Genomic DNA, 22,866 nt, shown 5'->3' with positions numbered 1-22,866 from the left:
CTGGACGGTGTCACACTGTTGCTGTGGCACTGGACGGTGTCACACTGTTGCTGTGGCACTGGACGGTGTCACACTGTTGCTGTGGCTCTGGACGGTGTCACACTCCAGCTGTGGCTCTGCGTGATACCTGCTTGATGGGGTTCTGGGAGTTCTTCTACTCCCCAAGCCCGGCCCGAGGCCAGGCTTGACTTGTTAGAGTTTGGTCCACCAGGCTGTTGCTTGGAGCGGCCCACAGGCCCACATACCCACCACAGGCTGGTTGGTCCGGCACTCGTTGTAGAAAACAATCCAGTTTCCTCTTGAAGATGTCCACAGTTGTTCCGGCAATATTTCTTATGCTCGCTGGGAGGACGTTGAACAACCGCGGACCTCTGATGTTTATACAGTGTTCTCTGATTGTGCCTATGGCATCCCTGCTCTTCACTGGTTCTATTCTGCATTTTCTTCCATATCGTTCACTCCAGTACGTTGTTATTTTACTGTGTAGATATGGGACCTGGCCCTCCAGTATTTTCCACGTGTATATTACCTGGTATCTCTCTCTCGTCTCCTTTCTAGTGAGTACATTTGGAGAGCTTTGAGACGATCCCAATAATTTTGGTGTTTTATCGCGTCTATGCGTGCCGTATATGCCGTATATATCTGTATTCCCTCTATTTCAGCAATCTCTCCTGCTCTGAAGGGGGAAGTGAGTACTGAGCAGTACTCGAGTCGGGACAACACAAGTGACTTGAAGAGTACAACCTTTGTAATGGGATCCCTGGATTTAAAAGTTCCCGTAATCCATCCTATAATTTTTCTGGCTGACGCAATATTTGCTTGGTTATGCTCCCTAAACGTTAGGTCGTCGGACATCATTATTCCCAAATCCTTTACATGCTGCTTTCCTACTATGGGCAAATCTAATTGTGTTTTGTACCCTGTATTATGTTTAAGGTCATCATTTTTGCCGTATCTGTGTACCTGGAATTTATCACAGTTAAGCGTCATATCATATTCTTCTGTCCAGTCGAAAACTTTATTAATATCTGCTTGAAGTTGTTCAATGTTTTCAGCCGAGGTAATTTTCATGCTGATTTTTGTGTCATCTGCAAAAGATGACACAAAGCTGTGACTTGTATTTTTGTCTATATCAGACATGAGAATAAGGAACAGCAGTGGTGCTAGGACTGTACCCTGAGGTGCAGAGTTTTTAACTGCGCGTGAACTCTATTTGATGTGATTGACTGTTACTCTGTGTTCTGTTCAACAGGAAATCGAGTATCCAGTGTTCTACTTTGCCAGTTATTCCCATTGACCTCATTTTGTGTGCTATCACTTCGTAAAGGCATTCGATAAATGTGACCATGAAGTCAGTGTATACCACATCTGCATTCTGTTTTTCTTCTAATGCCTCAGTGATTTTGTCATAATGGTCAAGTAGCTGTGAGAGGCATGATCTTGCCGCTCTAAATCCATGTTGGCCTGGATTGTGGAGGTCATTGGTCTCCATGAAACTAGTGACCTGACTCCTGATCACTCTCTCAAATACTTTTATTCTGTGGGACGTTAGTGCAACTGGTCTATAATTCTTTGCCAATGCTTTGCTCCCTCCCTTGTGTAGAGGGGCTATGTCTGTTGCTTTAAGCGCTTCTGGTATCTCCCCCGTGTCCAAGCTCTTCCTCCACACTATACTGAGTGCCTGTGCTACTGGCACGTTGCATTTCTTTATGCATATTGACTTCCATGAGTCTGGACCTGGGGCTGAGTGCATGGGCATATTCTCAATTTCTCTTTCAAAATCTGCCACGCTCGTGTTGATATCAGTGATATTTACAGGTGTTTGGATATCACGCATAAAGAAGAAGTCCGGATTTTCCACTTTCATGCTGAGTATCGGGGTGCTAAACATGTCCTCATACTGCTTTTTTAAGATTTCACTAATTTCTTTGTCATCCTCCATGCATGAACCTTCACTAGTACGAATAGGTCCAATACTGGCAGTGGTTTTTGCTTTTGATTTACCGTATGTCAAGAAATATTTTGAGTTTTTCTTTATTTCTTGAATTGCTTTCTGTTCTAGTTGCTTTTCTTCGGTCTGATAGGAATGCTTCAGTCTCTGTTCGATTTCTTCAATCTCCCTGTTTAAATTATTTCTTCTTTGTATGGAGAGTCGTGTCTGCTTAAGCATTTCCGTTATATATTTCCTTCTTTTATAGTGTCTGCGTTCTCTTTCTACATTGGACCTCTTTCTGGCTTACCTCAAAGGAATATGTTTCAGACAGACTTCATATGCTTCAGACGTCAGTTTTTCTATTCCTTGTGTAGGATTTTATTAGTTAGAACATTTTCCCATTGAATGTTTGCAAGTTCCCTGTTTATTTTCTCCCAGTCTATCCTCTTATTATTAAAATTGAATTTATTGAATAACCCTTCTCGCTTGTTGTTTCTCTTGGGCCTACTACCATATATAATGTTAGTTTGCCCTTCAATGAGCTTGTGGTCCGAGTACGTAGTGTCTGAGACAGTAATGTCTCTGATTAGCTCATCATTGTTCGTGAATATCAGGTCCAGCGTGTTTTCGTTCCTAGTTGGTTCTATAATCTGCTGACTGAGCGAGAATTTGTCACAATCTCAGTAGTTCTCTGACCTGTTTTTGGTTATTTCCAGGTTGATTTCCTGCTATAATATTATTGTTTACTATTTTCCATTTTAAACTGGGTAGATTGAAGTCTCCAAGGAAGATGATATCTGGTACTGGGTTTGCTAGGTTATCAAGGATATTCTCTATTTTGTGCATCTGCTCAGTGAATTCCTCAACTGTTGCATCTCATCATAGTATTAATATTGTAATAATATTTGAGTTGTGTGTTGTTGTTTGTGCTAGAGCCCCCACAACACATTTTTAACACGCATTTTATATCAAGGTTGAACAAACGGTTCAACATCTGTATAAAATACAATATGAACACGTCCCGCCGTTAATGAAGACATTGATGAAGGCGGTCGGTTCCTAATGCTTAAATCTTGCCAACAACACGTCAGTGTTTAGGATATAATCAAATGTGGAGACGCAAACATTACAAGTAAACAAGACTAAACCCCTAACTTAACCTAACCTGTAATCTAACCTAACCAAGACTAAACCCCTAACCTAAGCTAACCTAACCTAACCCGTAACCTAACCTAACCCCTAACCTAACCTAACCTAACCTAACCCCTAACCTAACCTAACCTAACCCCTAACCTAACCTAACCTAACCCCTAACCTAACCTAACCCCTAACCTAACCTAACCTAACCCCTAACCTAACCTAACCTAACCCCTAACCTAACCTAACCCCTAACCTAACCCCTAACCTAACCTAACCTAACCTAACCCCTAACCTAACCCCTAACCTAACCCCTAACCTAACCTAACCTAACCTAACCCCTAACCTAACCTAACCTAACCTAACCTAACCCCTAACCTAACCTAACCTAACCCCTAACCTAACCCCTAACCTAACCCCTAACCTAACCCCTAACCTAACCTAACCCCTAACCTAACCTAACCTAAACTTCCCTAAGACTAACAAGAGCCTCTACAAGCCCCTAGGCCGGTCTCGCCTGCTTGTGTGTAGCTCCTCCACCAAGCCAGGTTGCAACAATGTGATTAATTAAGCTGTTGCTGGTGGTAAACGTCACTACTATATAAGCACTCAAGTGTGAATAGTGAAGGGGCACTTGGAGCGTAATAAGGAGACAAGTGTTGAGACGGTACACCCGTGTCTACAAGGACTCCCAGAAAGGTTGCTAAGAGGATTTCCTTAATGACACTAATGAGGTAGAAGCCAGGATGGTAGTCGCTCTAATACAACCTTAATATTCACACTCCAATATTCTAACGCTGTTAGAAGCCCTCAGCAGGCAAGGGGGGCGGGGAAGGAAGGGGTAACGGGAAAGGGGGAAAGGTAGGAGAGGGAGAGTGTGAGGGGGAAGAGAGAGAGTGAGGGAGAGGGAGAGAGAGGGGGAGGGAGGTGAGAGGGGAAATAAGGGATCTACTGTAAGGAAGGGGTGCGTGTGCGTGGGTGGTGATGGGGGGGGGGGAGAAGGGATGCATACTAAGGAAGGAAGGTAGGTAGGTAGGGGGTAGGGGGGGGGTGCCACGGTAGTGTTGGAAGCAGAGGAGGGAGGAGGAGGAGGAGGAGAGAGGGAGTGAAGACAGCAGTAGACAAGAGGGTGAGAGAGAAGCGAGCATGCGGTCCTACCCGGGCCAGCCAACATCACGGTACTCACGAGGACTGGTATCTGTGGGGGAGACAAAACACAACAGGTTAGTAACACCACCAAGTTAGTGCTTAGTGTAACGGGGGGGGGGAGGGAAGCGGGGGAGGTGGGGTAGCTGGAAAAGGGGGGAGGGAAGCAGGGAAGGTGGGGGCAGCACACCATAATCGCTCACACTATATATTACTAGAAATAAGACAAATTTATAAACACACAATAAAATAATCACCATTTATATACAAGGCATTATTCCAGTGTTCAAAAATAAATGTTACTTGAACCCCAGTACACCCCCCCAGAGGCCACTACCACGAGGCTCACGTCTCCAGTCCCACAACCTTAACACATATAACATAATCCACCACCAACTGGTACTGGGAGGAGAGGAGATGATGCGGAGGAAGCTGCTACTGGAGACTAGTACACACTCAAGGACAGACATGTATACCAGCGTATTGAGTGAACACCAACAAGTGAGGTCTTACGCGCGTAACGTGTCAACAGTTAGTAACAGTGAACAATAAAAACAGTGAACAGTTAGTAAGAATAATCAATTAGTAACAATGAACAATCAGTAACGGTGAACAATCAGTAACGGTGAACAATCAGTAACGGTGAACAATCAGTAACGGTGAACAATCAGTAACGGTGAACAATCAGTAACAATGAACAATCAGTAACAATGAACAATCAGTAACAATGAACAATCAGTAACAATGAACAATCAGTAACGGTGAACAATCAGTAACAATGAACAATCAGTAACAATGAACAATCAGTAACAATGAACAATCAGTAACAATGAACAATCAGTAACAATGAACAATCAGTAACAATGAACAATCAGTAACGGTGAACAATCAGTAACGGTGATCAGTAACGGTGAACAATCAGTAACAATGAACAATCAGTAACGGTGAACAATCAGTAACGGTGAACAATCAGTAACGGTGAACAATCAGTAACGGTGAACAATCAGTAACGGTGAACAATCAGTAACAATGAACAATCAGTAATAATGAACAATCAGTAACAATGAACAATCAGTAACAATGAACAATCAGTAACGGTGAACAATCAGTAACGGTGAATAATCAGTAACGGTGAACAATCAGTAACGGTGAACAATCAGTAACAATGAACAATCAGTAACAATGAACAATCAGTAACAATGAACAATCAGTAACGGTGAACAATCAGTAACGGTGAACAATCAGTAACGGTGAACAATCAGTAACGGTGAACAATCAGTAACAATGAACAATCAGTAACAATGAACAATCAGTAACAATGAACAATCAGTAACAATGAACAATCAGTAACAATGAACAATCAGTAACGGTGAACAATCAGTAACGGTGAACAATCAGTAACAATGAACAATCAGTAACAATGAACAATCAGTAACAATGAACAATCAGTAACGGTGAACAATCAGTAACAATGAACAATCAGTAACAATGAACAATCAGTAACAATGAACAATCAGTAACAATGAACAATCAGTAACAATGAACAATCAGTAACAATGAACAATCAGTAACGGTGAACAATCAGTAACGGTGATCAGTAACGGTGAACAATCAGTAACAATGAACAATCAGTAACGGTGAACAATCAGTAACGGTGAACAATCAGTAACGGTGAACAATCAGTAACGGTGATCAGTAACGGTGAACAATCAGTAACGGTGAACAATCAGTAACAATGAACAATCAGTAACAATGAACAATCAGTAACAATGAACAATCAGTAACAATGAACAATCAGTAACAATGAACAATCAGTAACAATGAACAATCAGTAACGGTGAACAATCAGTAACGGTGAACAATCAGTAACAATGAACAATCAGTAACAATGAACAATCAGTAACAATGAACAATCAGTAACGGTGAACAATCAGTAACGGTGATCAGTAACGGTGAACAATCAGTAACAATGAACAATCAGTAACGGTGAACAATCAGTAACGGTGAACAATCAGTAACGGTGAACAATCAGTAACGGTGAACAATCAGTAACGGTGAACAATCAGTAACAATGAACAATCAGTAACAATGAACAATCAGTAACAATGAACAATCAGTAACAATGAACAATCAGTAACGGTGAACAATCAGTAACGGTGATCAGTAACGGTGAACAATCAGTAACAATGAACAATCAGTAACAATGAACAATCAGTAACAATGAACAATCAGTAACAATGAACAATCAGTAACAATGAACAATCAGTAACAATGAACAATCAGTAACGGTTAGTTCTTGGTAGTCTTGGTTGGTTAACTGGGGGGGGGGGGGTTACCTTGATGTTACTTTGAGATGATTCCGGGGCTCAGCGACCCCGCGGCCCGGTCCTCGACCAGGCCTCCTGGTTGCTGGACTGATCAACCAGGTTGTTGGACGCGGCTGCTCGCAGCCTGACGTATGAGTCATAGCCTGGTTGATCAGGTATCCTTTGGAGCTCCTTATCCAGTTCTCTCTTGAACACTGTGAGGGGTCGGCCAGTTATGCCCCTTATGTGTAGTGGAAGCGTGTTGAACAGTCTCGGGCCTCTGATGTTGATAGAGTTCTCTCTCAGAGTACCAGTTGCACCTCCGCTTTTCAACGGGGGTATTCTGCACATCCTGCCATGTCTTCTGGTCTCATGTGATGTTATTTCTGTGTGCAGGTTTGGGACCAGCCCCTCAATTATTTTCCACGTGTAAATTATTATGTATCTCTCCCGCCTGCGCTCAAGGGAGTACAGATTTAGGCTCTTTACTCGGTCCCAGTAATTTAGATGTTTTACTGAGTGGATTCTAGCAGTAAAGGATCTCTGCACGCTCTCCAGGTCAGCAATTTCTCCAGCTTTGAAAGAGGCTGTCATTGTGCAGCAGTACTCCTCTCTAGAGAGCACAAGCGTTTTGAAGAGTATCATCACTGGTATAGCATCTCTAGTATGAAAGGTTCTTATTATCCAACCTGTCATTTTTCTTGCAGTTGTGACGGCTACTTTATTGTGTTCTTTAAAGATAAGGTCTTCCGACATGAGTACACCCAGATCCTTTACATTGCCTTGTCGTTCTATGGTATGATTTGACTGAGTTTTGTACCTGGTTTTCAGTTTTCATATTTTCATTTATTCCGTAGCGTAGGAGCTGGAACGTATCTTTGTTAAACACCATATTATTTTCTGTAACCCATAGAAAGACCTGATTTACATCTGATTGGATATTTTCATCTACATCTGATTGGGTGAATGGGCTTGGATGAGTGCATGAGGATGGGGCTTTTAGGTGGGGGTGGGGTGTGTGTGTATTAACCTAGTTGTGCTTGCGGGGGGTTGAGATTTGGCTCTTTGGTCCCGCCTCTCGACTGTCAGTCAACTGGCGTACAGATTCTGGAGCCTATTGTGCTCCAGAATCTATATAAAAAAACTAATTTATAAAGATGTGATAGAGAAATTCGGTCACATGGAGGAGTAGGTCTGTATATTAAAGAGTACCTGGTATGCAGAGAGCTACTAAACTCAACAAATGCGCTGGTAGAGGTACTTGGAATTCAGGTAGAAAAAATAACGATACCTAATTAGAATAATTAGGCAAAAAATAAGAATACTAATACCTAATTATTATTCAAATATATAAACCGCCAGATACAACGGTTGAGGAATTCACAGAGCAGATGCACAAAATAGAGAACATCCTTGATAATTCGCAAACCCAGCTCCAGATATTATCTTCCTTGGAGACTTCAATTTACCGAGTCTAAGATGGAGAACGGCAAACACAAATATCATAGCAGGGAATGACCCGGGAAATAACCAACAGGTAAGAGAACTGTTGAGATTCTAAAGATTACAGAACCAACTAGGAACGAAAACACACTAGACTTGTTATTCACAAACAATGATGAACTAATCAGAGACATCACAATCTCAGATACTTCATACTCATTCCATAAGCTCATTGAAGTGCGAACTAACATTAATAACGATGGTAGGCTCAAGAGAACCAACAAGTGAGAAGGGGTTTTCAATCAATCAAATTTTAACAATAACATGATCGACTGGGAAAAAATAAATGTAGATCTTGCAACCATTCAATGGGAGACGGTCTTAAGCGACAAAACTCCCACACAGGGAATAGCTCAACTGAGAGCTGAAGCTTACAAGGTCTGCTTGAAGCATGTGCCTGTGAGGAGGGGCAGAAAGAGGACCACTCTAGAAAGAGAACGCAGACAACGGACCAGAGGGGAAAAAATAACGGAAAAGCAGACACGACTATCACAAGAAAGGAAAATAAACCTAAACAAGGAGATCAAAGAAACAGAGCAAACGTTGAAGCTATCATACGAGTCTGAAGAAATGGAATTGGAAGAGAAAGTATACAAGAGTATACAGAGGGAGTACAGAGAACATACACATAGGCAATATAACACATTTCGTTCTACAGTGCGGAGACCAAAGCTGACCTGCATAACCTGTCTTGGGCCTAACAACGGTAAGATAAAGCTAAATATTATTATTACGTGGCTTTCTAACACAATTCATGAAATAAATCCCAGTATCTATTTTATTTATTCTATAATTTCAATACAGACGAGCTCATATGTGGTAACTTCTTATTTTCTAAGTTTATGAGTTCAATATTTCTTCGCCCTATTTTTGAGCTGTCAAATTTGGAAATATTCCTGTTGAATCGTTTGTGTAAATAATGCTTGTGTATGGTGAAGAGCCCCCCCCCCCCCCCCCCCCGGGGCACGCCATATTCAACCTTCTAGTCTTGCCCCGAGGAGCGAGTTTATTGGGCAGCGCCACTCATCCTGTGAGTGGACACACCGCCATAGTGACAGTATTGGGCAGCGCCACTCATCCTGTGAGTGGACACACCGCCATAGTGACAGTATTGGGCAGCGTCACTCATCCTGTGAGTGGACACACCGCCATAGTGACAGTATTGGGCAGCGCCACTCATCCTGTGAGTGGACACACCGCCATAGAGACAGTATTGGGCAGCGTCACTCATCCTGTGAGTGGACACACCGCCATAGTGACAGTATTGGGCAGCGTCACCCATCCTGTGAGTGGACACACCGCCATAGTGAGAGTATTGGGCAGCGTCACCCATCCTGTGAGTGGACACACCGCCATAGTGACAGTATTGGGCAGCACCACTCATCCTGTGAGTGGACACACCGCCATAGTGAGAGTATTGGGCAGCGTCACCCATCCTGTGAGTGGACACACCGCCATAGTGACAGTATTGGGCAGCGTCACTCATCCTGTGAGTGGACACACCGCCATAGTGACAGTATTGGGCAGCGTCACCCATCCTGTGAGTGGACACACCGCCATAGAGACAGTATTGGGCAGCGTCACTCATCCTGTGAGTGGACACACCGCCATAGTGACAGTATTGGGCAGCGTCACCCATCCTGTGAGTGGACACACCGCCATAGTGACAGTATTGGGCAGCGTCACTCATCCTGTGAGTGGACACACCGCCATAGTGACAGTATTGGGCAGCGTCACCCATCCTGTGAGTGGACACACCGCCATAGTGACAGTATTGGGCAGCGTCACCCATCCTGTGAGTGGACACACCGCCATAGTGACAGTATTGGGCAGCGCCACTCATCCTGTGAGTGGACACACCGCCATAGTGACAGTATTGGGCAGCGTCACCCATCCTGTGAGTGGACACACCGCCATAGTGACAGTATTGGGCAGCGCCACTCATCCTGTGAGTGGACATACCGCCATAACACAACCCGTTCTCGCAAATTGAATAAGTCAATATTGACTTATTAAATATGTGCATAGGTGACATATTTAACATAATAGATACCCTTAAAACGATTCATAGAAAACACCGACCTTACCTAACCTTGTTAGTATCTTAAGATAAGCATTCTATTGCTTCGTAATTACAATTATTACCTAACCTATAATAGGTTTAGGTTAAGTAATAATTGTAATTACGAAGCAATAAGATGCTTATCTTAAGATACTAACAAGGTTAGGTAAGGTCGGTGTTTTCTATGAATCTTTTTAGGGGTATCTATTATGTTTAGTATATCACCTATGCATGTAGTTAATAAGTCAATATTGACTTTACGAATTTGCGAGAACGGGTTGCATAACAACATGTACAACAATCCCCAATAGGAAGAAAACCCACTGGGTTGTTCATCCTGTCACTTGTACCCAGACACAGCTGGGACTTGCTTAACTGTCTCAAGTGAACAGCATCAAACAAGAAGATTAACATTCGTCAACCCTTAAAATCTTAGGACAACTCCACAAATACTGACACTCACTTCTTTCAATTGCCCATTAATCCAACTGGGATAAACCGCCAGCCTCATGGGCCTGTAAGTACCGAGTCTCTGACGATGCACAATACCCAAGGCCTTACTGAAGTTAAGATATATATAATGTCATAATCCTTTCCTATGTGAGCTGCTCCAGATGTACCGTTACTGGAGAAGAACGAGAGTAAATAACTTAAATACGAGCTGCCCTTAGTAATAATCCATATTGTGAAGCCTATATTACTTTGACTTCCCGTAAACCCTCTACGACCTTTTTCACTCGCCCCCCCCTTCCACACCCCCTCCCATCACCAACCCCCGAACCTGCTCCCCCTCTCCAGGCCCCCACCAAGGATTCCTTCCCCAGAAGAAACCTTCACCTGCCCCCCCCCCCGGGTAAAGTCTTTCAGAACACAGTGTGTAAACAGCCAGGAGAGTGCTGCCTTCACAGGCTCAACACCCGTGTTTACCCTTACGCCCCAGGCTTTTGTCCCCCCCCCCTCTCCCCCCCCCTATCTTCTGGTCCTGTCCTCCCTTTGTCTTCAGGTCCTGCTCTCCCAGGTCCAGCCACCCACTGTCTTCCTCCCTAACCAACCAACCACCTGGTTCTTCCCATCCACCAACTCTGCTAGAGTTCTCTCAAATGCTAGAGAGGACGCAAACACAGTGGCCTCCTTACCAGAGTCTCAGATATTAATACCAAGTAAAGCATCCACCACTTCCATAAACACGATAACATCATTTATATTTGCCAACATCCAGGGTATAAAAACACGCAAAGTTAACAACGTTCATTTTATAGATGGCCTCCTACATGAGGCAAATGTAGTGTTTGCTGCCCTAATGGAAACCCACACCAAGGACTACCATGATGGTGAAATATGGATCTCAGAGTACAATCTTTTCAGATGTGACAGGAAACACCGGCTACAGGGTGGGGTCAGCCTCTACATCAAGGACACACTCATCTGTACTGAGCTGCTAAACACCACAAATGATATGGTGGAAGTGCTGATAGTCAAAATAGAGATCCTAAATGTAGTTATTGTCCTTGTATATAAGTCACCGGAGGCAAACCCTCAGCAGTTTAAAGACCAAGTAATGAAAATAGAACACTGCTTGGAAAACCTCACAAATCCAGCCCCAAACATCATCTTGCTTGGGGACTTCAACCTACGGCACCTGAAATGAAAGACCCTAGCTAATACAGTTGTATCAGAAAGAATACCAGGAAGTAGCCTAATGAACATGCAAATGACCTGCTACGGATGTGCGACAGGTTTGCCTTAAACCAGCAAATAGTAGAAACAACTAGAAAATAAAACACGCTGGACCTCATTTTCACCAATAATGATGAATTGATCAGGATCATGATTACAAATACTCGTTACTCAGATCACAACTTAACTGACAAGCATGGAGAGTAGACCTTCAAAACCAGTCCCGATTCCGGGTGGAAGAGATTTCAGCAAATTCAACTTCAAAAATAAACAGATAAACTGGGAGCAAATAAACCAAGACCTCACAGATATAAGTTGGAAAGAACTGCTAGAAAATGCAAACCTGAACTAGTGCCTGGAAAAAATAAGCTCAGTAGCACTAGAAATATGTTCAAACCGCATACCCCTAAGAAAAAAGAGGAAGAGATGAAGATTGGAACGGGAACGTCGTTCCCTATATAGGCGAAGAAAACGAACCACGGAACAACTGGAGAGTCGCACCCTATCTCAAGAACGGCGAAGAAGGTTAGGTAGAGAAATAGGCACTATTGAACTAAAGCTACAAGAATCATGCAAAACCCAGGAGAGGCAAAGAGAGCAAAAGGCCATCAGTGAAATAGAGAGAAATCCGAAATATTTTTTCTCCTATGCAAAATAAAGATAAAAAAAATACATCTAGTATCGGGCTTTCGACTCTGTACGACTCTGTTTTCAGCGAGTCACTAAACACATTAAAGATTTATAAACCAAATGAATTTTTTATTGTTGAGATACCAACATCAAATCATATATCAGACGTCACCCTATCCCACTGGATTTTGACAAGGCATAGACAGTATGCCTATGCATTCTGCACAAGGACCCGATTCCTGGAACCAAATATTCATCAAGAATAGTACAAACACACTATCCCATGCCCTTCACATTCTTTGGAGACAAAGCCTAGATACTGGCACTATCCCTGACATACTAAAAACATCAGAGATAGCACCACTCCATAAAGAAGGAAATAAGTCAGAGGCAAAAAATTACAGACCGATAGCAATAATATCGCACATCATAAAAATTTTTGAGAGTGCTAAGAAGTAAGATGATCACAAAATACATGGAATCACAGCATTTCCATAACCCCGGACAACATGGGTTCAGAACAGGGCGCTCTTGCCTGTCACAGTTGCTAGACCACTATACACTGTATAAACATCAGAGGTCAGCGGTTGTCCAACGTCCTACCAGCGAGGATCAGAAATATTGCCGGAACAACCGTAGACATCTTCAAGAGAAAACTAGATTGTTTTCTTCAAGGAGTGCCGGACCAACCGGGCTGTGATGGGTATGTGGGCCTGCGGGCCGCTCCAAGCAACAGCCTACTGGACCAAACTCTCACAAGTCGAGCCTGGCCTCGGGCCGGGCTTGGGGAGTAGAACTCCCAGAACCCCATCAAGCAGGTATTAAACATATGTGACTATGGTGTTATTGCGCACAAAATGGGTGCAAAAGGAATTACCGAAAAAACAGGCAGATGGATCTAAAATTTCCTGACTAACAGAACCCCATTTGTAATAGTCAACAAAATAAAATCCAGCACATCAACCGTGAAGAGCTCAGTTCCCCAGGGTACTGTGCTTGTTCCAGTACTCATATCGGACATAGACAAGGACACAACCTATAGCACTGCAGCATTCTGTGCAGACGATACCAGGATTTTTATGAGAGTAGACAACATAGATAGCACAGCAAACCTACAATCAAATGTAAATCAAGGGCCAGATTCACGAAAGCAGTTACGCAAATACTTACGAACGTGTACATCTTTCCTCAATCTTTGACGGCTTTGGTTACATTTATTAAACAGTTTACAAGCATGTAAACTTACCAATCAACTGTTGTTATTGTTATACACAGCCTCCTGGGGCTTCGGAGCTCATTAACTGTTTAATAATTGGAAACAAAGCCGCCAAAGATTGAGAAAAGATGTACAGGTTCGTAAGTGATTGCGTAAGTACTTTCGTGAATCTGGCTCCAAGTCTTTCAATGGGCTACAGAATATAATATGGTGTTTCATGAAGGTAAGTTCCAGCTCATGCGCAGCGGAAAAAATTTAAATATAAAAACGGAATGTACGTACAAAACTCAGTCAAATCATACCATAGAATGACAAAGCAATGTAAAGGATTTGGGTGTACTCATGTCGGAAGACCTTACCTTTAAAGAACACAATAAAGTAGCCGTCACAACTGCAAGAAAAATGACAGGTTGGATAACAAGAAACTTTCACTCTATAGATGCTATACCAATTATTATACTCTTCAAGACGCTAATGCTCTCTAGAGTGGAGTACTGCTGCACAATGACAGCACCCTTCAAAGCTGGAGAAATTGCTGACCTGGAGAGCGTGCAGAGATCCTTTACTGCTAGAATCCACTCAGTAAAACATCTAAACTATTGGGACCGACTAAAGAGCCTAAATCTGTATTCCCTTGAGCGCAGGCGGGAGACATACATAATAATTTACACGTGGAAAATAATTGAGGGGCTGGTCCCAAACCTGCACACAGAAATAACATCACACGGGACCAGAAGACATGGCAGGATGTGCAGAATACCTCCTGTTGAAAAACAGAGGTGCAACAGGTACTCTGAGAGAGAACTCTATCAACATCAGAGGCCCGAGACTGTTCAACACGCTTCCACTACACATAAGGGACATAACTGGCCGACCCCTCACAGTGTTCAAGAGAGAACTGGATAAGCACCTCCAAATGATACCTGATCAACCAGGCTATGACTCATACATCATGCTGCGAGCAGCCGCGTCCAACAGCCTGGTTGATCAGTCCAGCAACCAGGAGGCCTGGTCGAGGACCGGGCCGCGAGGACGCTAACCTCGAAATCATCTTAAGATAACTCAAGATGATAACCGGCGGCACAGTACATTCTTCATAAGTACTCACACAAGCCTGACGCTCTAATTGTTAACTCCGGGAACAATACATAAAAACTTTGCCGACAAAAAAAATTATATATTTATATATCTCTTACACCATTTATAGACACTCTTAATATATCAGACTTAGAACCTTGAGCTGTTGAGATGACCCATAAACTGTGAGGGACGAGGGAAGGGGGGCAGCCCCTGCCCCCCCCCCCCACCAGCCTCAGGGATTCCCATTAGAAAATTTGCTCGACTTGGGCGACAATAAAGTATAAATTTTAACGTGAACATTAACAAAAGTAAGTCATAACACTACTAAAATTTATAACAAATTATAAATGGTAAATGAATATAGTGATGATCAACCAGTCCGCCTAATACACCGTCGCATTTTGACGTATGCGTTACTTAAGGCCAAAAATCGTCCAACTAGAAAATAGTAGCGGCTCGCGAAATTGCCTTACTGTCCCGTTTTCTGTTTTGGGTCCTCTGGTAGGTTAGGAAGGGGCACTTTAGTACGATAGTTTCTTGACGTTGGGGAACCTTAGGAGTTCGGACTGGGTGATGTGAGGCGTCACAGTGAGAGGAACACGAGGTTGGAGATCCTCTTGGTACTGACCTTCACCACCACCACCACCACAACGTCTTGGTACTGACCTTCACCACCACCACCACCACAACGTCTTGGTACTGACCTTCACCACCACCACCACAACGTCTTGGTACTGACCTTCACCACCACCACCACCACAACGTCTTGGTACTGACCTTCACCACCACCACCACCACCACCACAACGTCTTGGTACTGACCTTCACCACCACCACCACCACAACGTCTTGGTACTGACCTTCACCACCACCACCACAACGTCTTGGTACTGACCTTCACCACCACCACCACCACAACGTCTTGGTACTGACCTTCACCACCACCACCACCACAACGTCTTGGTACTGACCTTCACCACCACCACCACCACCACCACAACGTCTTGGTACTGACCTTCACCACCACCACCACCACCACCACCACAACGTCTTGGTACTGACCTTCACCACCACCACAACGTCTTGGTACTGACCTTCACCACCACCACCACCACCACCACAACGTCTTGGTACTGACCTTCACCACCACAACGTCTTGGTACTGACCTTCACCACCACCACCACCACCACAACGTCTTGGTACTGACCTTCACCACCACCACAACGTCTTGGTACTGACCTTCACCACCACCACCACCACCACCACAACGTCTTGGTACTGACCTTCACCACCACCACCACCACCCCACAACGTCTTGGTACTGACCTTCACCACCACCACCCCACAACGTCTTGGTACTGACCTTCACCACCACCACCACCACCCCACAACGTCTTGGTACTGACCTTCACCACCACCACCACCACCACCCCACAACGTCTTGGTACTGACCTTCACCACCACCACCACCACCACCACCACCACAACGTCTTGGTACTGACCTTCACCACCACCACAACGTCTTGGTACTGACCTTCACCACCACCACCACCACCACAACGTCTTGGTACTGACCTTCACCACCACCACCACCACAACGTCTTGGTACTGACCTTCACCACCACCACCACCACCCCACAACGTCTTGGTACTGACCTTCACCACCACCACCCCACAACGTCTTGGTACTGACCTTCACCACCACCACCACCACCCCACAACGTCTTGGTACTGACCTTCACCACCACCACCACCACCCCACAACGTCTTGGTACTGACCTTCACCACCACCACCACCACCCCACAACGTCTTGGTACTGACCTTCACCACCACCACCCCACAACGTCTTGGTACTGACCTTCACCACCACCACCACCACAACGTCTTGGTACTGACCTTCACCACCACCACCACCACCACCACCCTACAACGTCTTGGTACTGACCTTCACCACCACCACCACCACCACCACCACCACAACGTCTTGGTACTGACCTTCACCACCACCACCACCACCACAACGTCTTGGTACTGACCTTCACCACCACCACCACCACCACAACGTCTCGGTACTGACCTTCACCACCACCACCACCACCACAACGTCTTGGTACTGACCTTCACCACCACCACCACCACCCTACAACGTCTTGGTACTGACCTTCACCACCACCACCACAACGTCTTGGTACTGACCTTCACCACCACCACCACAACGTCTCGGTACTGACCTTCACCACCACAACCATCACCACCACCACAACCCATCCTCCACCAAAGGTGACGAGTGCCAGTTGCTTACGAAATCAATTATAATTCTTAAAGCCTGTGTGATAAGAATTTACAAGTAAAAGAGAAGGAATTTGTAAGTATAAACGCGTCCCCCCCCCACACACACCTCATCACACTCAACACAACGAGGCGCCTAACTCATCGCTTCATCATATAACAAGAACAAGTCTTCAGTAAACTCAGCCTACTGAGATTAAAGACTATATCATAATTCACACAAGCTATAAAAAACGCCAAAATATTAGCCGAAAGAGAAACCAGGTTGGCGAAGCGGTAGAAAAGTTTGGGCAAGTAGAAAATTATGGTTGAGGCTGCCAATATCCAGCAGGGTGGCCCCTGGCGCAGGTAAAACTCTCCTTCCCAAAGTGGAGTAAAAACACGCCCACATTACCATAAGAATGGACTCGAGATTGAAACCCTCGCCGATCGCTGTTTCTGGCCAGAATTAGGTCCGTTTCAGGCTACTGCACAGCTTTCCGTCTTGTTCTTGCTACCACAACATTAAATATTTGTACAATAATTGTGCCGCTTTGTAGGTTCATGATGTCGTTAAACTATTTGTATGCGTTTCTGGAGTTCGGTTTGGTGTTATGCCCACTCCCGGGTCTTTTTTTCTAGTCGTCATAGGGAGGTAGTCTGTATATATTCATCGTAGTCTTCATAGTGTACTGTCCTTTTGGCCTCATGATGCCTGTTTTCATGTCCCTCACTTTACACTTGCTGGTGTTGAACTCCAGTAGCCATTTTTCAGAGCAGCTCTGCAACTTAAGTCATTCTGGAGAATCTTACAATCCTCATCTGTCACAATTCTTCTCATTAGCTTTCCATCGTCTGCGAACACTAACAGATAGGACTCGACTCCCGTAGATAAGTCATTTACATACACGAGAAATACTATGGGTCCCAGCACTGATCCTTGAGGTACTACTACTGTTACATTATATGCTATTCCCACTTCTCGTCCCTCACACTGGTTCTCTGACTCCTGTCTCTTAGGCAATTCCTTAACATGTTGGTATCTTTTCGCTATTCCCGCCGACCTCTCGAGTTTGTGAAGGTTCTGTTCTCTTGTGAGGTTCTGATTCAAAGGCTTTTTGGCACTTCAGAAATGAGAGTCTGCCCAACCTTCTTTGTCCTGCCTTTTTTTTTGTTACTTTTTTTATAGAACTCCAGTAGGTTCGTCAGGTGTGACTTTCCTTCTCTAAAGAATGTTAATATTTGTATACGTCCGTAATACTCTCCAGGTGTGTAACAAGTTTTAGCTTAAGTCTTCTTCTTTCCACTACTTTGCAGGTGGATGGTCGTTAGTGATACCTGGTCAGTAGTTGAGTGCCAGGGTGTGGTGGCGGTGCACGTGCCAGGGTGTGGTGGCGGTGCACGTGCCAGGGTGCGGTGGTGCACGTGCCAGGGTGCGGTGGTGCACGTGCCAGGGTGTGGTGGCGGTGGTGCACGTGCCAGGGTGAGGCGGTGGTGGTGGTTCACGTGCCAGGGTGAGGCGGTGGTGGTGGTTCACGTGCCAGGGTGAGGCGGTGGTGGTGGTTCACGTGCCAGGGTGAGGCGGTGGTGCTGGTTCACGTGCCAGGGTGTGGCGGTGGTGCACGTGCCAGGGTGTGGCGGTGGTGCACGTGCCAGGGTGTGGCGGTGGTGCACGTGCCAGGGTGTGGCGGTGGTGCACGTGCCAGGGTGTGGCGGTGGTGCACGTGCCAGGGTGTGGCGGTGGTGCACGTGCCAGGGTGTGGCGGTGGTGCACGTGCCAGGGTGTGGCGGTGGTGCACGTGCCAGGGTGTGGCGGTGGTGCACGTGCCAGGGTGTGGCGGTGGTGCACGTGCCAGGGTGTGGCGGTGGTGCACGTGCCAGGGTGTGGCGGTGGTGCACGTGCCAGGGTGTGGCGGTGGTGCACGTGCCAGGGTGTGGCGGTGGTGCACGTGCCAGGGTGTGGCGGTGGTGCACGTGCCAGGGTGTGGCGGTGGTGCACGTGCCAGGGTGTGGCGGTGGTGCACGTGCCAGGGTGTGGCGGTGGTGCACGTGCCAGGGTGTGGCGGTGGTGCACGTGCCAGGGTGTGGCGGTGGTGCACGTGCCAGGGTGTGGCGGTGGTGCACGTGCCAGGGTGTGGTGGTGGTGCACGTGCCAGGGTGTGGTGGTGGTGCACGTGCCAGGGTGTGGTGGTGGTGCACGTGCCAGGGTGTGGTGGTGGTGCACGTGCCAGGGTGTGGTGGTGGTGCACGTGCCAGGGTGTGGTGGTGGTGCACGTGCCAGGGTGTGGTGGTGGTGCACGTGCCAGGGTGTGGTGGTGCACGTGCCAGGGTGTGGTGGTGCACGTGCCAGGGTGTGGTGGTGCACGTGCCAGGGTGTGGTGGTGCACGTGCCAGGGTGTGGTGGTGCACGTGCCAGGGTGTGGTGGTGCACGTGCCAGGGTGTGGTGGTGCACGTGCCAGGGTGTGGTGGTGCACGTGCCAGGGTGTGGTGGTGCACCTGCCAGGGTGTGGTGGTGGTGCACGTGCCAGGGTGTGGTGGTGCCGGCGGGTAACAAGCTCCCACCAGGTGGTTCAGGAGACATTAATGCCTTTAATTACACACAAATTAAAACACCAGGATTCAATTACCGTGAACCCTGATGCACCCGCAGTACCGTGGTGGTGGGCGGCCCCTGGGAGCACCACCACCCCTACTGGTAGTGGGCGGCCCCTGGGAGCACCACCACCCCTGCTGGTAGTGGGCGGCCCCTGGGAGCACCACCACCCCTACTGGTAGTGGGCGGCCCCTGGGAGCAACATCACCCCTGCTGGTAGTGGGCGGCCCCTGGGAGCACCACCACCCCTGCTGGTAGTGGGCGGCCCCTGGAAGTACCACCACCCCTGCTGGTAGTGGGCGGCCCCTGGGAGCAACATCACCCCTGCTGGTAGTGGGCGGCCTCTGGGAGCAACATCACCCCTGCTGGTAGTGGGCGGCCTCTGGGAGCAACATCACCCCTGCTGGTAGTGGGCGGCCTCTGGGAGCAACATCACCCCTGCTGGTAGTGGGCGGCCCCTGGGAGCAACATCACCCCTGCTGGTAGTGGGCGGCCCCTGGGAGCAACACCACCCCGGGTGGTAGTGGGCGGCCCCTGGGAGCAACATCACCCCTGCTGGTAGTGGGCGGCCTCTGGGAGCAACATCACCCCTGCTGGTAGTGGGCGGCCCCTGGGAGCAACATCACCCCTGCTGGTAGTGGGCGGCCCCTGGGAGCAACATCACCCCTGCTGGTAGTGGGCGGCCCCTGGGAGCAACATCACCCCTGCTGGTAGTGGGCGGCCCCTGGGAGCAACATCACCCCTGCTGGTAGTGGGCGGCCCCTGGGAGCAACACCACCCCTGCTGGTAGTGGGCGGCCCCTGGGAGCAACACCACCCCTGCTGGTAGTGGGCGGCCCCTGGGAGCAACATCACCCCTGCTGGTAGTGGGCGGCCCCTGGGAGCAACATCACCCCTGCTGGTAGTGGGCGGCCCCTGGGAGCAACATCACCCCTGCTGGTAGTGGGCGGCCCCTGGGAGCAACATCACCCCTGCTGGTAGTGGGCGGCCCCTGGGAGCAACACCACCCCGGGTGGTAGTGGGCGGCCCCTGGGAGCAACACCACCCCTGCTGGTAGTGGGCGGCCCCTGGGAGCAACATCACCCCTGCTGGTAGTGGGCGGCCCCTGGGAGCAACATCACCCCTGCTGGTAGTGGGCGGCCCCTGGGAGCAACACCACCCCTGCTGGTAGTGGGCGGCCCCTGGGAGCAACACCACCCCTGCTGGTAGTGGGCGGCCTCTGGGAGCAACACCACCCCGGGTGGTAGTGGGCGGCCCCTGGGAGTACCACCACCCCTGCTGGTAGTGGGCGGCCCCTGGGAGCAACATCACCCCTGCTGGTAGTGGGCGGCCCCTGGGAGCAACACCACCCCGGGTGGTAGTGGGCGGCCCCTGGGAGCAACACCACCCCGGGTGGTAGTGGACGGCCTCTGGGAGCAACATCACCCCTGCTGGTAGTGGGCGGCCCCTGGGAGCAACATCACCCCTGCTGGTAGTGGGCGGCCCCTGGGAGCAACATCACCCCTGCTGGTAGTGGGCGGCCCCTGGGAGCAACACCACCCCGGGTGGTAGTGGGCGGCCCCTGGGAGCAACACCACCCCGGGTGGTAGTGGGCGGCCCCTGGGAGCAACACCACTCCTGCTGGTAGTGGGCGGCCCCTGGGAGCAACACCACCCCGGGTGGTAGTGGGCGGCCCCTGGGAGCAACATCACCCCTGCTGGTAGTGGGCGGCCCCTGGGAGCAACATCACCCCTGCTGGTAGTGGGCGGCCCCTGGGAGCAACATCACCCCTGCTGGTAGTGGGCGGCCCCTGGGAGCAACATCACCCCTGCTGGTAGTGGGCGGCCCTGGGAGCAACCAGGACCCACTGAGGGTGAGGGAGGACCAAGAGAGGTATAAGGAAGAATAATGACGACCATGGAGGGCCGGACCCACACTGGACACACTATTCAAGTTATAAAGAAGTGTGCAGGAAAAGGTCAGCTAAAATATTACAGAAAAGACCGAGCCGTTGGCATTATCACATTTACTTTTAACAGTCTGGCTCTCCCACCTGGACACAAATGATCAACTTTTCTCTCATTACATTTAATATTATTATTCTCTCATTAAAAACTTTGATACTTAAATAAGATCAGATTAAACAGATAAGTTAACGAGAGAAGGGAGTGAGATAATCTAGCTAGACCATACAGGATATGGAATGGGGTAGGAGAGGAGGATAGGAACCAGGATAGACCAGGTCTCCACCCCCGTCCCTTCCCCTAACATTCTTAACGTCACACCCTTCATCTCCATCTATATATTGAGCCCGGCTGACATCACAGAACCTCACCTAAACCATATTTAACAATTAGCTCAAAAGCCCTACAAGACATGTATACTTTAGCATATTATAGTTTAACCTAAAAACTGTTAAGTTGTGAGGCTAGGAAAGCCACGGGGCACTCTTGAGGCCGTGCAGGATGGAGATAACACAACTTCTCCAATCATGAGGAACAAGTTCTGGTGATAGCAGCCCATCCTCCTGTATATATATAATACTTATAGTAGCCATGTGGATCATCCTACATATATTGACGTAATAGAAAATTTGAAAGTTGAATTTGAGACTATTCAATTTGGACAAACCGGAAAAGGTTTTGTACTGATGTTGTCTCGTCTCAGGTGGCACTATCACCTGAGGGGGGAGAGGGGGGGGGGATCTCACGCGGGGCCCCACACTGCGCCGTGAGGAGGCTGGCTAATGACTCGCAGTGATCTCAAGATGAACTGCTTCACCGGGAGTTGTCAACATATGGAATGGGTTTCAATGATTGTTGACGGTTAAGGGGCCTGACAGCTGAGTGGACAGCGCTATGAATTAGTAGTCTTGAAATTCCGAGTTCGATCTCCGGTGGAGACAAACAAATGGGCCGAGTTTCTTTCACCCTGATGGCCTGTTCACCTAGCAGTAAATAGGTACCTGGAAGTTGAACAGCTGCTACGGGCTGCTTCCTGGGGGCAACAAAAAGGAGGCCTGGTCGAGGACCGGGCCGCGGGGACACTAAGCCCCGAAATCATCTCGAGATAACCTGAAGAAGGCAGTTCGGCACACCACTTCCCCAGTATGATATATTGAGGGACGTGACTCAATACATTAAACAGCGATGGGTTGAAAGGCTGAGCCCAGGAACTAACGCTCAACGCTGGGAAGACATTTAAGATCACAAAGCAAAATATTATTATTGCCATACAATACAGTCTAGATAGTACAAGTGCTATTCTATGATAGCCATGCATGGATGCCAGTGTACCGGGGGTGTGGAGGGCCGTCCACACGGTGTGTGTGTGGA

The 22,866-nt window shown here is 47.7% G+C and overlaps 1 protein-coding gene across 4 annotated transcripts in view; it reads right to left on the bottom strand.

The window, feature by feature from the left end:
• Positions 1-22,866, bottom strand: part of mri (BTB/POZ domain-containing protein mrityu) — a 423,115-nt gene that overhangs the window by 159,321 nt on the left and 240,928 nt on the right. For 3 of the 4 annotated variants that reach the window (XM_045744968.2, XM_045744965.2, XM_045744966.2), the window contains exon 3: positions 4,257-4,268. The exons of the other annotated variant lie outside the window; for it this stretch is intronic. In XM_045744968.2, the coding sequence (XP_045600924.1) occupies positions 4,257-4,268 (12 nt within the window). The remainder of the gene's footprint in view (positions 1-4,256; positions 4,269-22,866) is intronic. 4 annotated transcript variants of the gene reach the window in all.

This window comes from Procambarus clarkii, chromosome 8, assembly GCF_040958095.1.
Source record: "Procambarus clarkii isolate CNS0578487 chromosome 8, FALCON_Pclarkii_2.0, whole genome shotgun sequence".
In the NCBI taxonomy this organism is placed as follows: Eukaryota; Metazoa; Arthropoda; class Malacostraca; order Decapoda; family Cambaridae; genus Procambarus; species Procambarus clarkii.
Note: the sequence above shows the minus strand (reverse complement) of the source record. Positions and strands in the feature narration are given on the sequence as shown.